We start from the raw sequence: 15,821 nt of genomic DNA on the forward strand, positions 1-15,821 counted from the left end.
CCTCTTAATATCTTAAACAAGAATAATCTTCAGGGTTGCCAGCAATAATTAACAACATCAAGCACTTGTATGGTCTAATTGTTTCTGAATGTTGTACCATTGTACTTTGTATAGTCAGATCGCTTGAAAAGGACCAAAATCCATGGTCGAAACGTAGCGAGTCCCAAACATAAAAATTGCCAGATACGGTCAACCAAATTTGATGTTTTTAACATCTTAATTGTACTGGTCTTTAGAATGTACTTTAGAATGTATTTGCGGATTTTTCCGACTGGCCTCGATCTGCGATTCGTATGTTTCTGGAGCAGTTGACTATGATCACTTGGTCAAAAGATACACATCAATTTCTTTCTTGCTTTTCGACTAAAAAATCTAAAGCCACCTATCATTTAGTCTAACGAAAATCGTGAGAATGAATATTTATTGCGCTGAAGATGACTCATATAGAAGTCAAAATATCCACTAATTATTACTGTCAATTGTTTCTGAATTGTACACTAGGAAAAATAATTTTGTGTCTTCAACAAAACAGTTTAGTTGAAGTAATTTTTTACAGTTACCAAATATCTTGTTTTATGCAACAAAACATTTTGTTCTCTGAACCAAATGATTTTGTTCTTTAAAAAACTAAACTGTTTTGTTGAGGACACAAAATTATTTTTCCTAGTGTACTCTTTTCTCGTTTCTGCGACATCGACGACGGTGTCGAACAAAGTGTGAAAACTACTTATTCCTTCATTTTTTTCTTTCGCACTCTTATTCCTATTAGAAATGTACATAATTGCTTTCGGACTGTTACTTTGCCGTTATTTTAATATTCATCATAATTCGCGTTACATCATTCTTGACGAGAGAATAAATCATGTGATTCTAGTTAATCTAGAATATCGTCTCCTAGAATGATTATTATTAGATTAATTGGATTGATGGATTAATATTATTTTTTATACTCTAAGTACTACATAAAGAATTTTTTTCGCATATTTTAATATGCTTCTATTCTATTAGATATTATTAAACATGTTTCTACCATTTCTTATACTTTCTCTTTAAATCAGTTTTCTCAAAATATTACAAATAAATATATAACTTATGAATTTTTTGCAAATGTATTGCACAATCGTCAGTTAGCGAGTTCGGATTCTTCGAGGACTTCAGGATGATTTGTTTCGAGCCACTTATTCTGCCGACCACATTTTCGATTCGATTTATGATCCATCTCACGTGCGTCTTATGACGAGATCTCCGCTTTATCGCTTTGCCATTTCTATCATCTCGCTTTTCCGTTATCGACGCTTTCGACGTGTACAGTCGTATTCTGATCATTTTTAACATGCTGGATACAGCGTGATGCCAACCTTAACCTGAATATCGGGATCCATTTTGCGATTTTCTTTTTCGTCGGAGAAATCCGCTGGATCGACCGTATACGCGAATGCTCTGGCATTTGTCTTCCATTCATATACATGTACATACAATCACGCATACGCATGCATACATCGGCGCTACCGCTTTTACACATGCCCTTTATAACTCTTTATAGCCAGACGTCCAACAAAATATCTGAAAATCTTCTAGATTGAAATATATGAGAAAATATTGCAGACATTATTCGTATAATTTTAAAGGTGAAATGTAAATGCAAAAGAAATTTTGATTCGGGATCAATACTTGGATGTTTCTAAGGTAAACATTTGTTTTACAAGAAAAATTTTTTTCTACATTTTGTAAATAGAAGAGAAGCAAAAGGAAGCATTTTATATTACGAAAAAGCCTTTCCTTAACAGTTTCATATATTTATCCAAATTTAGAAGAATTATTCAGATAGTCTGTGAAGAATCACACATACCCGTTCAGAAATATTCAATATAAATATTATATGTATACATATATTGTACAATTTCATTGTAATTATATTATACATAAAACTTGCTTCAGACGAGCTATAACTCATATTGCAACTCAGATTAAATTTATCTCACACAATTTTTTCATATAACAAAACATATATGAAGATATATGATATATGTATATCGCAAAATACATATTGTTTTTAAGTCATCGATCTATGGTATGTATGAACTGCACGACGCAAGTGGAAAGTGTGTCTCAATGTAAAAGAAAGACGGAAGCGACCGATTTTGTGTGTTCTTTTCAGTCAGAACCGTAACACTTGTGTAATAGAGATAGGAGAGACAACCGCTACTTGCTATTTTACTCATTATTTATGAGTACCCTTTTTATATAATAAATTAGGGAATGTGCGCAGTTCATGCTATTAGTTAAAATTATATCGATGGTTAAAATTATTAAGTATTTTATCCTGAAGTCTAAATTATGTGTAGTTCATCTAAAACGGGCTTGATGTATTATATGGCATTGTACGAATGCGTGTAACGTAATAATACACGTTAAAATATGTATACCTGAGAAGGTAGAGAAAGAGAGTAAACTGTTGTAACTACAAAATTATCGATTTTGAGACTTTCCTAGTGATTTCAGTGACAATCGTATCTGTAGAAGGAATAGATGTTTGAAAGCAAACAGTATTTTCAAACACACTTTAGAAAAATGTTATAAAAAGACAACGCATAGAAGTGCAAGTTAATTTCGGCTCTTCTGTATAAATTTGCTAAACGAAAGTTACGACAGTTGACCTTTCACGTACGGATATTATACTTTTTAAATATACACACATACACATTTTTCATGCACATACATATGCATGCATAGATATACAGGGTGAGCCAATGAAAACTTTCTGCCACTGTTCTTTTGTAACCAGCTAATTTGTACGAATGTGTTGAAAAACTTTGCTCTTGGTGTATAATTGTGATAAATTTTATCACATTACTTCATCTTTGTGATTAGGACACCTACCCTTTTATCGCCATTAAAAAAATTTTTAATTGTAAGTGAATTAAAAATTAAAATTTTTTTAAATGTTAATAGAAAAGAAATTACATATTGTTTATAAAGGCCTTTCAGTTCTTATTACAATTGTGTCTTGTTTTGAATGTTTCTCAAGAAATACGCGTGGAAATTTTAGATATTAAAAAACCGTAAGGAAATGTGTTTAAATTAAACTTCGTCGTAAAGAAATCGATATAAGTCTTTTCTTGTGGTAATATAGTTAGGGATATTTTATTTGAATCATTTAATTATATACGTATATTCTAGTTATTTAAAAAAGGATTTTGTTGCCCCTTTCTCTCTCTCTCTCTCTCTCTCTCTCTCTCTCTCTCTCTCTCTCTCAGTATTTTCATTTCCCAATATTTTAAATGACAAACCAAGAAAGTAGTTTTAAACAAAATAGAAAATTTTCAGAATTAAATTTTAGTTAGGTGGAAAAAATTATGCTTTTATTTTTCTAAATTGATGTACTCATTTTACCTGATTCAATACGCATGTTGAAAAAATTAAATCCGACAAAAATTAACGTATTTAATTGGTGTTAGGAATAGACAATTGATTTTTTAAAATTTAATTTGGCGTTCCTTTGTTAACGCGCCTTTCTGCGGTGCATTTGCATACCTGCTTTTACTCACCTTTTATTTTTTGTCCTCAAAGAAAAAATATAACAAAAACAAATGCGTCTCTTACAAGTAAACTAAATCGGATTTATTCCAAATTTCCAATTTTTAAATATTTAAGACTTCGACATTCGACTTTTAAATCCAATTAAAATAATAGCTGTAAAGAGTATTAAAAGATATGTCACTCGACTCCTATTGTCAGTTAATATTTTTGAGGGAGTAGCTCATCAAGAGATCTAATTTTATTGCAATTGAGTATATGTTTTTCCTTAAAAACAAGATTAATGCTATGCTTCTGCATGTTTTACATAAATCGGTTGATTACAAAAAAAACGAGTGGAAAGTTTTGCTAACTCACCATGTACACACACACATACATACATACATACCTATGTATGTTATAAGGTGGTGTAGATATATATATAAAAATAAAATATATTTAAAAGTATACGTACATATTGGCTTAAACGCTCACTCTGGCCCAGAGTTTAAGCGCAAAAACCAGAAATTGCGTAAAATCGAGATACTACCTTGCGAAAAAGATCAGTCGATATGCAGTATACATATAATATCCACCTTGATATAATATCTGCACCGCTTTATATGCGCGTATTTGACACAATATACATCAAGACGCGTATACGCAGAGGGAGCAATTCGGAGCCCGAGCCTAAGCCCGAGCGCCGCTTACGAACACTGCCTTGAAGGCTGAGAAGAGGGTGGTGTTGTGCTAGTGAGAGGTGGTCGAAGACGAGAATACGTATAGTGGTGTATTGCCCGTGATCGACGCCGAGGAGCCACGTCCTCCTCCTCGGCACAACGCCTGCGATCCTGGCCTGCTGACGGCACCGTATCCGTCATCGCCGGTCAAGAAACGGCCGGCCCCCGCTGCATCGCTCGCTAACGCAGCGACTGTGTGTCATTACTACTGTCCCACTGCCTCACACACTGCGGCCTCATGATTGGTTCATTTTGGAACCTCTGCCGTGCGTGCCCTTCAATGCCGATTGACAAGGTGAGAGAATCGAGGAACCATAATTGCGGTGCGCACATCTCGATTTCCCGCAAATTAGTATTTAGTGTCTTCGATTAAAATAGATACTTGGGGGGGGGGGAGAAGAAGGTGGTAGTAGTATCTCGTTCTTGGTTGTTAGGTACTTTTGCGCGCACTTTCATTTACAATGAGGAATGGAGTAAAATTTTAATCGTTTTTATATCATCGAAACTCAAAATATCTCATTGTGCCCTGCACTCTAATACAAATAACCGAGTGCACATATTTAAATCTCAAATATACATATACACCGTATATCTGTGTACCTGTAAATTGTATAAATTAGATTACATTTCTACCGAAGCAAATCCCATAAATTTATTAAGCAAATCCTTCAAAATTAAGTAAAGAATATCGTTTTAATATCGATTTCCCTTTTGCTAATTTTTTTATTTTTAATCGGTAATTACGTTGCAACATATTTGATAAGAAAAAACCAATTTTGAGTTATAGAAATCGTGCAGAAAAGCATAACCGATAATGTTCCGATTAGTTCGTGTAGCAAACTGGAGATTTTATAATTCTCGAATGGTACAATTAATCGAAAAAAAGACTACATTGATCGAAACGATCGCCTTGTAGTGCCTGTTTGTTCGCTAGTCTCATAAATCCGTAAGCGATTCGAGGAAGGGCACTTGCACTCGATATAGTGCGACTCTTAGGAAGAGATGGTTAGTTTTAATTCAATTTTTATTTATATCTATTTTATTTTTACGCAGAATATCTTTGCGTTTTCTTATTGCGAATTTTTCATTGATTTCAATTTTTATAAAAAACTTGAGTCTAATTAACAATTTAATTCAATTTACGCAGTAATTAAACTTTCAAGCAATAATTTTAACTTGAATAGACCCATGGAAATTATATTTATTTATGGAATCAAAATGAATTTCTCAGTTATAAAATTAACGTTTTTAATACACCAGAGAGAAAAGTGAATCTTTTATAATAATGTGATAACGTGATCTCTCAAAGTTTAATTTATTTGTTAGCAATATTTTGTCGAAAGCAAGAATATCTTGGCTCGTTTATATTTGCTAATGAGACAGGGAGACAATGAATGTAATTACTTTGGTGAGTCATTGTCCTGAAATATTGAGAGAATAGCGAGAACGATTAGCAGTGGAGAAAATTGAGGGCAGACTTTTGTAATGGTGGATTGTGAAAGGTGCTCGAGGGAAGTAGGCAAGCAAAACTTATTATGCCTTATTTCTGTCTTGATGATTTTGAAGAGGTATATAAATAGGCTAATTGTAAGAGCATTCTTGGTTTTCTTATAACTTGGTCTTTTTCAATTCCCCCAATCTTCGCTATTAATCCAATTAAAACATCAAATTTGAAAATTGCGAAACAAAAATCAAATTGCCAATTTTTTACACGTGTTGTATAAATAAAAATACAAATTAAAAATACAAATGGGAAATAGGAAACAAATGCCTGTCAGATATAAATGCAATATGAGATTTCTATATTTAAAAATCCCTGAATATTTAACGTTTTTATGCACACTTCTCTTTTTTATCCTATTCTTTTGGTATATAATTTAGCTTTTGTTTTTAAATAGAGTGTGTTATAATTGGCAGATATTTCTTTACATCATTAATCATATAGCTTTTTGGTGATTTGAAAACTAAGGGTTTTTTTTAAATCTATAACATTATCTGTAAGAAGTTGAGCTAATTAAAATCTTTTTTTTTATTGTCCTTATCGCTACATCTGGCGAATATAATGTATAATTGATTAGTCCTTTGTAATTGATTATGTCCACAATAAGGTTGATTTGTTTCGATCGACAAATCTCATAAAGGTTTTATGCGCTATTGCATGCATCAGTTGGCCAAGTATTCCGCTTTAGGCGGAGCTTGGTCCAAGGTCGATCGAATATCATTCTTCCTCCGGTCGAGCACAGCTTCGTCTTATCGAAACCGAATCACTTTATCGATTCTCAGATTATGGCACGAGGTTCAGCGCGATTTACATCGCGCTGCATGGATTTTCTTGTTTACGACGAAACACTTTTGGCATAAACTGGATAAATGATTGTTTTATCGTTAGAAATGTTTCTTCCGTTTTTTTTATTTTGAGCTGCGTAGATTTCGCTGTTAGTTTTCGCGTAATTACCACGATTTTATCTTGGCAATTTTTTTACAATTATACTCAACAACTAAATTTGCTGTAATGCGCTAGTAAGTGATCGGACAAGGTCTTACGGAGAAGCACAATTGTTTAATGAAACTTTTCGTAATAATAATCATGGAATATCTAAAGCAACAGTTAAACCTACTATAAAATGTTTTGAGCAAATAGGTACTGTTGAAGATTAGCACAGATTAGGTGCGGATAAAATAGTAACCAACGGATAAAGAGATTCGGTAGCAGCGACATTAGCAATCTCGTAAAGGAAAGCTGCCACAACTATATTTTAGCTCTTTTGTGTATGTTTCTACGATTTGCCTTGATAAATTCCTGTACCAATGTATTGTGTAATGTAGCACCAAGTGTTATTGAGCAGATCGTAGTATTTGGATGAATAGCTCTTGGAATTCCAAGTCCTTGTTCTATTTGGCGTACCGTACTGTATACATATCTCTATACTGATGTTAGGATTGATATAAACCATGCCTAATACAGTGATAAAATCATGAAAAGATTATTGTTAGTTTGGATTCTGTTTCTTCGCCTATGGCACTATAAAAATCTACGACGTCTCTTAACATTGATAACGTGTCGATCGGAAAGATGACATCAATTATGGCATAAATACGTGAAGCACGTGGGTAATTACGATTATATTCTCCGAGAATGGGGTGGATATCAACTATCTCATTAGGCAAGTAGTTTGCCATTGTTTGAACTTACAATTAGTTTGTACGCAAATGCGATAGAGCAGTTCTGAACAGTCGTCAACGATTTGTAAGGCAATCTTCAAGAATATTTTACAGTTAAATTTAAACAAATATACTTTTTCAAGTACTCAGTATACCTATATATGTATTATCTAAAGAGATTACCTTATTTTTAATCCTATAATGGAAAGGATTAATTTCTCTGGCGAGTTTATATCGGCCATCAGTTGTTTGTATGTACATTGGTTTCTAGGAAGCTTTCGATTCTCTTAGGGAAGATATAATCAACTAATTGGTTATTGATATTAAAAAGTTTGGTCGAGAACGTTTTATAATGAAGTTATACATGAACAGTGATTTCTCGTGAGCTGGATAGATCGTGTACGATGCAATTAAAATTAATATTAATGTGAATATAGTCATTAAAATATTGCGAGCTTGTTAAATTCTCAATTCTAACCAACTTAGCCGTGATGATAAAATAATCAATAATCTAAAATAATTGTAAGATAAAAAATTTACTTTCGACAAGAATTATAAAGAGTGAAAAATGAGATTGACGAAGAAATTAATATAAAATTATCTTGATACGTAAAATATGGATATGAAAAATTGTTCTATTTAAAAGAATGATTTTTGTGGATAAAAATCCACCATTTCCAATGGAAATTTGGAATTGACATTAACACCATAACATGCGCCACTAAAAACATGGAAAATTTTTTATGAAGCATATATTTTTAATGAAGCTTGTATAAAACTTTTTTAAATGGAAGTCTTATTGTTAGTTGACGAGAAATCTCAAAGTGAAAGTTAATATTGGCTATCCTGTATATACATATAAATACAGGATGAGGCAATAAAATGGTTAGAACTTATGTCATTGTGTGTGTGTAGAAGGGTCTTGCCGTAATATTACATCATATTCAAATCGATATACATATATTTTCGTCACGCTTGCTGGGAATTTGCTTACGGTTTCAGGTGTATTCACAATTTGTTTTTCAATTACGTAGCTTCACGCGAAACATATCGACTGCTTTTATTCAGAGAAACGATTACAAGATGCGTTTTTGTATATCAAATAGTTTATTATGATAAAAGTGCATTTAATTTTCGAACATGCCTAAAACTTATACAATGCATTTCTAAAAATTAAATAAAAGAAAGAGAGAGTAATACGTCAGCACAGAAAATTAAAAACATTTTGTAAATACTTTTCTTTTTATCCAGCACTTTTCGTCGTTTCAAAAATTAGTTGTAAATCTTATTTAAACTTCTTTTTAATTTCTTTCAAGGAAAATTAAGTTGTTAACTTTGTTTTAATTTTTAAGAAGAAATACAACACTAGGTAATTTAATTTAAAAAGAACTACGCTGGATATCGTGTAGTAACTTTCAAGGGACGATATTCGAGCAAATGAATACGAGAGGACAAGATCTGAGAGAACAAATTATCTCGTCTTGTTACATTGAAATTTTATCATAAATATAGTAAAGCACCATGTTACCCAATCATTAAGAGAGATCAAATTTTCTTTGAATACAGAAATCGGATGAAAGTCGAATAGCTATCCAATAGTAGGAATCACAGTGGGTATTGTCAACTTATCCTACACGACGTTCGATCTGTCGCACCCATTTTTGTCATCGTGAAGAATCGATCGGAAATACATCCATTAATGCCGCGCAAGGCGCGGCGTCGTTTTGAAATTTAAACCGTTTATGCCAATTTACATATCGTATTTGATTATGGTATCTGGTAAAATAAATAGCAATGTTTAAAATCTTTACGGACATATACAATGTACTTATACACGTAGATAGAAAGGGTTTGGAGTTATTAAATACTCCAGCGGGCCCAACAATACTATAGAATTGATGAACTCTACAGTATTTATTCTACAGGATTAACTGTACAAAATTCCTGATTTTTGAATTGTTACACAGTATATATATGCAGACACGCGCACATGCACACAAAGAGTGTAAATTCGACTGAATATGCACCACGCGGTAGATTTTAGCTAATGCTAATGCCAACAGTACTGAAAGTTTGAAGATTCATATCTGGGAAAGTTTTTCATTAAAAAAATCTGAATAATGTCCATTTCTACCAGTGCAGATTAACTTTGATCTCGGTTTAACTCACTTTTTATCTTTTTCTAGTTTCAGGAATTGGAAAAAGATAAAAAGTAAGTTAAACCGGGATTAAAGGTAATCTGCCTTGGTAGAAATGGGCATCAGAATGTTTTGGAAAGCGCTTGGAGTTAGCTATAAGAATATATAACAAGAAATAGAAGCATTTAAAATTTTCAAGTTAACCTTGATGTATCTTTAATGGACATATCAGGATCTACTTGCTGATATATTTTTTTAGCCTTAAAACATTTGTTGAAATCATCAACCAAAAGTTAAAACGCGGTTTTCGACATGTTTGATCGTTTCATGATTTTGACGTTCGCTGTACACACACACACACGCGAGCGCGCGCGCGCACGCACGCAGGCACGCATACATATTTATTGAAATATTTATATTTTACAAAGAACTATATTTTCGTTGAGAAACTCAGGAAAATAATGAAAAAAGAGTATATTTTATTTAACTTCATAAATAATGAAGAAACAAATAAATTAAAAACAGTTGCAATATTTACGTTGTAATGATTGATCACAAAAAAGTGTTTAGAAGTAAAATACGTTATGGTTAAATGCTAGTCTTCTAATAAGCGCAAAGTAGAATTTTTATAGTGTAACATATATGTATACATTATTACAACATGGAAAGTCGTATTCTTGAGAATTGCGACTTGTAGAATTTTCTCTCGCAACTATAATACGTTTCTGACGCTATGTGCATTTTTATCTGCAAAACGTTACAGATTATTAGAATTGAAAGTGATAAAGAATAGAGAAAACGTGTTCCTGCTTTTGTATGAGTACATGTCTTTGCTTGTTTCATCCTTTAATCTCATTAATGATAGAACGCCACGTCTTTTCTTCTCCTTTAACGAACAAAAAGTTCTTGTACGATTGAGATGTTATCGACAGTACAGAAAGTAAGACGAAACATTTCATTTCGCGCGACATGTAATTGTGTCGTGATTCGTTTGATTCGTAATTCTTATCGGACACGTTTACAGATAGTTAAGAAGAAAATGACGATCTTCTAAGAATAGAACAGAACTGATTTAGTAGTCTTGAAGTCTCAATAATTTGCTGCGCTTTATTAACTTAAAAATTTTTATACTTTGTTGAAGATTATTTATGTTTAATAGAAGAATATAATTATATCCACAAAATGCGAATATACACATTACATTCGGATTTTGCACACAATTATGTTTTGATAGAGAAATTCAAAATTATAAAAAGAAATCAAAATCATTATTTAATCAATTAATTAATAAATGATACATAAATAAATATATAAAATCTAGTTTCCAGTGAATTAATTCGCGAAAGACGATTGTAGGCTAGAATATAAATATAATGTAAATATAATATAACATAAATATAAATTGGAATAAGTTACGAAATGGAAATGTTTGAGTCTCTTTACTTGAGAGCATTTTATCAGATTAATTGTAAATCTACTAAGTTTTCGAATTTTAATAGTGGTAACAATATTAATGAAAAGTTTTCGATGCTCTCTGAGTTTATCTCACCGCAATGGAAGATGAATTCTTCTGAAATCGAGATTCTCATTTTCATCTCACCTCTCATTTATACAAGATGTGATTAGGTAAAGCTGCGAAAGAAAATTATCCCCTTTTATCGGAAGTTATTTTTCCGAATATTTTTCCCTTAACTTTCTCTCTTCTGCCCTCTCTTTTCTATGTCGATCGAAGGATTAATCGTATTCGTAGTATAATGCACCACGACTTGTGGTCGCGCTAGCAAGAGGTACTGCTTATCGATCCGCCCCAATTCGCGAATTATTTTTCAGAATAGCCCATTAAGTCCGGCGTTCTCGTGCCGAGTCATCTTAACGTCATGTGCAGATTAATCTCTAAAATAGACGATTTCGATTGTCGTTACCGTCGACAACTTATGGAGCATAATGCAACGTAGCCAGTGAAACTGTATGGTCACTCGGCTGGATCGACCCCGGTGTGCAAATCGTCGTCACGAAGGGAGTGGTAGGAGAGAAAAGCCGGCATTGCGCCACTGAACTCTCTTCATGTCCATCGATATACACGCTCGATCAAGTTGCAACCTACCCACAAGTCGCATCTTGATTCTTACTACTGAACTTTAAATATCTACAAATTTTTACTTGAATTTATCTTAATTATTTCATTGATATATTATATAATTACTTTTTTCTCTAATTATTCTCATTCTGGTTATCTTTCATTAGAATAATTTAATTAATTAGATATTATTGACATTATATAAAATTGCTTTATTATACTTGTTTAGCATAATTGCATTTATTGAGAAAATTATAGCTCATATGTACTTAAAATTTTTAGATACAAATTTTTAAGAGATACGATTTACGTGTAAACTTTTCTATAAGAATTGTTGGGTGGGTTACGCAACATTTTCTATTAGTATCAAATAATATTCTATTCACAAATAATAAGTAACAATTTTGAATTCTATTTTATATTTACGAAATATATATGTATTGTACTAATATTTCCCTGGATATGAAGCTATCCATGCAAATATCCATGCAAATATGTATGTGGATACATGTGTGAATCTGTCATAGTGTCAATTATTTTACGTATACATATATACAATATAAAAACTTACTAACAAGGGGAGGGCCAACATATGTTCTCTCCGATTTTAATGAGCTTGATATATGTTGCAATACTACACCTCCCTTAATAATAGGTAAAACCATTCGACCATACGCTCAAGCATTCGCGAGATATTTTGTGAGCGACTCGGTACATACGCATGTGGAAAAATTTTAAATAAATTTTTCTCGCGAATGCTTGAGCGTATGGTCGAATGGTTTTACCTATTATTAAGGGAGGTGTAGTATTGCAACATATATCAAGCTCATTAAAATCGGAGAGAACATATGTTGGCCCTCCCCTTGTAAGCAGTAAAGTACACGAAGTGCAGAAAATTTCAGCTTACAAGTAGGTGTTGTAGTCATTCATTCATATAGAATTTGTTATTGGTAAGTCAAGGATGTCGAAATCTCATTTATCAAGCAGCTCGATATCCGTGATAGGTAACGCCGCGTTTTTCTGTTCCGCAACGTGTAACATTTCAGAAATATTGTATTTTGTTCATTTTTGCGAATTTATGTCTACTCGCGTACACGGAAGAGTGATTCCAACGGAATCATCGATGCGCGAAATACGAATCGCTGCAATTTCGAAATGAAATTTACTTTAATTTCGTCGTTATTACTGCGCGCCAAAATATCTAAGAAATATAACAATATCTAATAAGAATTGCGAATATTTTATTAAGTTTGTCGCGAGTGAGAAATTAGATTGCGTCACGTTTTGCGGCAATGCGACGGAAAGGATGAGGCTTACTAGAGCTACCGATATTGATTTTGCGTCTCGACATGTCACTTACTCGATTTAACAAAATATCAGAATCGTTGGTTTTTTTTTACAACACGTAAAACCGATTTTGACTAACCGGTATTATTGCGGCAATCTTATTTCGGCACAATCAGCTTTGCCAAGTGATAAAATGCGAGGGAGATTTCCGACTAACATGGATACGAAAGGGCTATTCATCATCGATTTATTATATATTACACGTATATCGATTATCGTTAATCGATTACAATATGGAAATTGCATAATTATTATCATTTCTTTATATACATATACAATCGTGATTCCGCGAAACGATTTTTTTTACGCAACTGCAAATACTGTAGAATATTCTAAGGGAATGCAAATGAATGCATTAAAGATCTACCAAGATCCGCAGCTTCCGTTTCTGTAATTTTTTAATCGTGAAATAGAAGGTTTATTTAATCAAATTCGTGCAAGACTAATGCCGCGCAATTGCCGTGCTTGTTCCGCTGTGTCTACGATTAGAAAACATATTAAAAATTCATAACGTTACTACTATTCGCGATTGAAGTGCATTGTAAAATTAGTCGGAATGCCAGGGTAACCTCGGAAAGCTTTTAACGTTATACGCCACGATTCAGTTCAGCGAGACGTTCACATGTGCCCGCTATTTGATACATTATTTACAAGTTCTTTTCTGTCGAATGAAGCGGTATCGCGGATGCATGAAAAACATAATTGCTGTCGCTGCGACGAAAAATGCGGACGCGAAAAGTCGATTTCTGCGGGCGGAACGTGCGGATGGAAGAAGCGGCATTGCACCAACGTCGTGTCTCCGTCGATATTCGGAGCACTTGGGCTAAGTCGCGCATTGTATAGCGCGTTGACTTTTATTACCTACTTCATGCGGCGCACACATACTATTCTAACCGGCACGAGGGAACTGTCAATAAAATTCTAGAACCGATCGCGTACCTCAAAGACACGAGGAATATGCAAAGTGCGCTTGGGGTATCATACCGTTCGATCGACAACGAGCCAACGCTGGCGAGTTTTACGGATTTAATTGCGTGACCGGAAAGACATTCTCGTTTTAGCATCGCACGAAATTCTTTCGCTGCACTTATACATCGGCTTTAATCTAATTTTGAAATGGAAGCACCGCTACTGTGCACTTCCATTATCGCGTCAGGATTGCTTTAAATTGCTTCGTGCAATAATTATCTGCTTCCGACCCAATCTCCTAGCGCCCCGCGATCATGCTCGGTCTATTGTATGCCTATTGACGTGCAATTTTTGGCGGCGCGCTCTGTTATCTCGCTTCTCATTGAAAACGTAACAATTATCGCTCACTAAGAGGATTTAATTACGAGTATAACGGCGATTGCGTTATCGCAATCAGACATTACCTTGGTGAAACTCGTCGCGCAATGCATCACAATTGTGTTTGCGCAATTGCTTTGTTTCGAAATATTCGTCCGCAAACTTACACTCACGGAGTATAAAGTTTGAACGCGTCGTTGAACTTGGCGGACGAATTTACAAATGTATGTGCACCTAAAGGGCGATGAGCGGTCGAAGGTTATTGTTAGGTGTTAAATGTGATACTCGCTAATTGATAGTGAAACTTTCTTACGATTAACATTTTGCTCGTCACAAATATAATAGTAAATAGAAAATACTCGTACACATATTGCAACTCGCGCGAATGTCGCACGATGCGAGAGAACTGTCGGAAAGTTTTAGCGAAGATCGTTTTCGATGACAGCCGTTCTCCTCTCGCTTGTCTGCTCTCTGCTCTACCTGAATTAGGAGAACAACAATTCGAAAGCTGTTCTGTATAGAATATCTCGAAATTACTAGATCGTTTGACCGTAGCTTTTTTGACCAATCCGAAAATAATCTTTAATGAAAATATGAAGAAAGATATCGCATTTCTCCTTCCAACTTTTAAGTTTATAGCTTCGTAACAGGACTTCGAACTGATATTTTAAATAAATTTCGCTATTTTAAAACAAACTCCCACTTGAAATTAAATAAAACGATACACGATCTTGTTAATTATTATCTCTTCTGCAGTTTATTATTAGGAGCGTCTCGTTTTCGAAGATAATCTATTTTTAGGAGATCGGGAAAGTTTTTCTTTTCATTAGGAAAAATTTTCCTTAATGAACCTTAAAAAATATAATATAATAATCTTTGTCAACAAGAAACTTTTGATAATAAACTGCAAATGAGATGATAATTAACAAGCTATTTAATAAAATGTTTTATTACGAATTCACATTCTATTTTCACAAGTGCTTTCGTTTTTATTCCATTCGTCGTATCAATCAAAAGATGTAATCATATTTCAAGTAAGGTACATGCGACAGCGGCAAGACAGAGTACACGCGTTTGAACCGAGATTATCATCGAAATGATTAGCGGATCTCAATTACAGCTTGGTTAAATTTTTAATGGACTTAATCAATAATTCGGGATTCTATTGTACTTAAAATTTCGTTGATTATTGAGGTTTATCAATCGCGGAAATGTTTGGAATTTCGAGCGCCGAAGCCGAGCGCCGGTTCCGAGAAATGACGTATCGCCGTAAACACTTCGGTCTATTCTCATTGCGACTAATCATTCACGCGGCGACAGTCTCTGTTAATCTCTCTCTCTCTCTGTCGTCGCTTCGAGTATAATCTACTATATTGGCTGCATCCAAGTTGAAAGCGTGAAATAATACACAAAATATTGAGTCGAGTGCGATTTCTTACAGAGGCGAGAGGGCACCCGCCCTACTTGTTGCGTCGCCATTGCTGGTTTTAACCTCTATGAAGTTGGCACTTCATGTCGCTTCTCGGCTCTCTGAGCTAAGATGGAATTAGTCGC

General features: G+C 33.8%; 1 protein-coding gene across 11 annotated transcripts in view; it reads left to right on the top strand.

Annotated features, from left to right (window-relative positions):
- LOC105568240 (proteoglycan 4) overlaps positions 1-15,821 on the top strand; it is a 76,465-nt gene that overhangs the window by 18,006 nt on the left and 42,638 nt on the right. For 4 of the 11 annotated variants that reach the window (XM_012023729.1, XM_012023728.1, XM_012023730.1 and 1 more), the window contains exon 2: positions 4,184-4,551. The exons of the other annotated variants lie outside the window; for them this stretch is intronic. In XM_012023729.1, the coding sequence (XP_011879119.1) occupies positions 4,495-4,551 (57 nt within the window). In that variant the 5' untranslated portion in view covers positions 4,184-4,494. The remainder of the gene's footprint in view (positions 1-4,183; positions 4,552-15,821) is intronic. 11 annotated transcript variants of the gene reach the window in all.

This window comes from Vollenhovia emeryi, unplaced genomic scaffold, assembly GCF_000949405.1.
Source record: "Vollenhovia emeryi isolate VEMERY1.0 unplaced genomic scaffold, V.emery_V1.0 DF939130.1, whole genome shotgun sequence".
In the NCBI taxonomy this organism is placed as follows: domain Eukaryota; kingdom Metazoa; phylum Arthropoda; class Insecta; order Hymenoptera; family Formicidae; genus Vollenhovia; species Vollenhovia emeryi.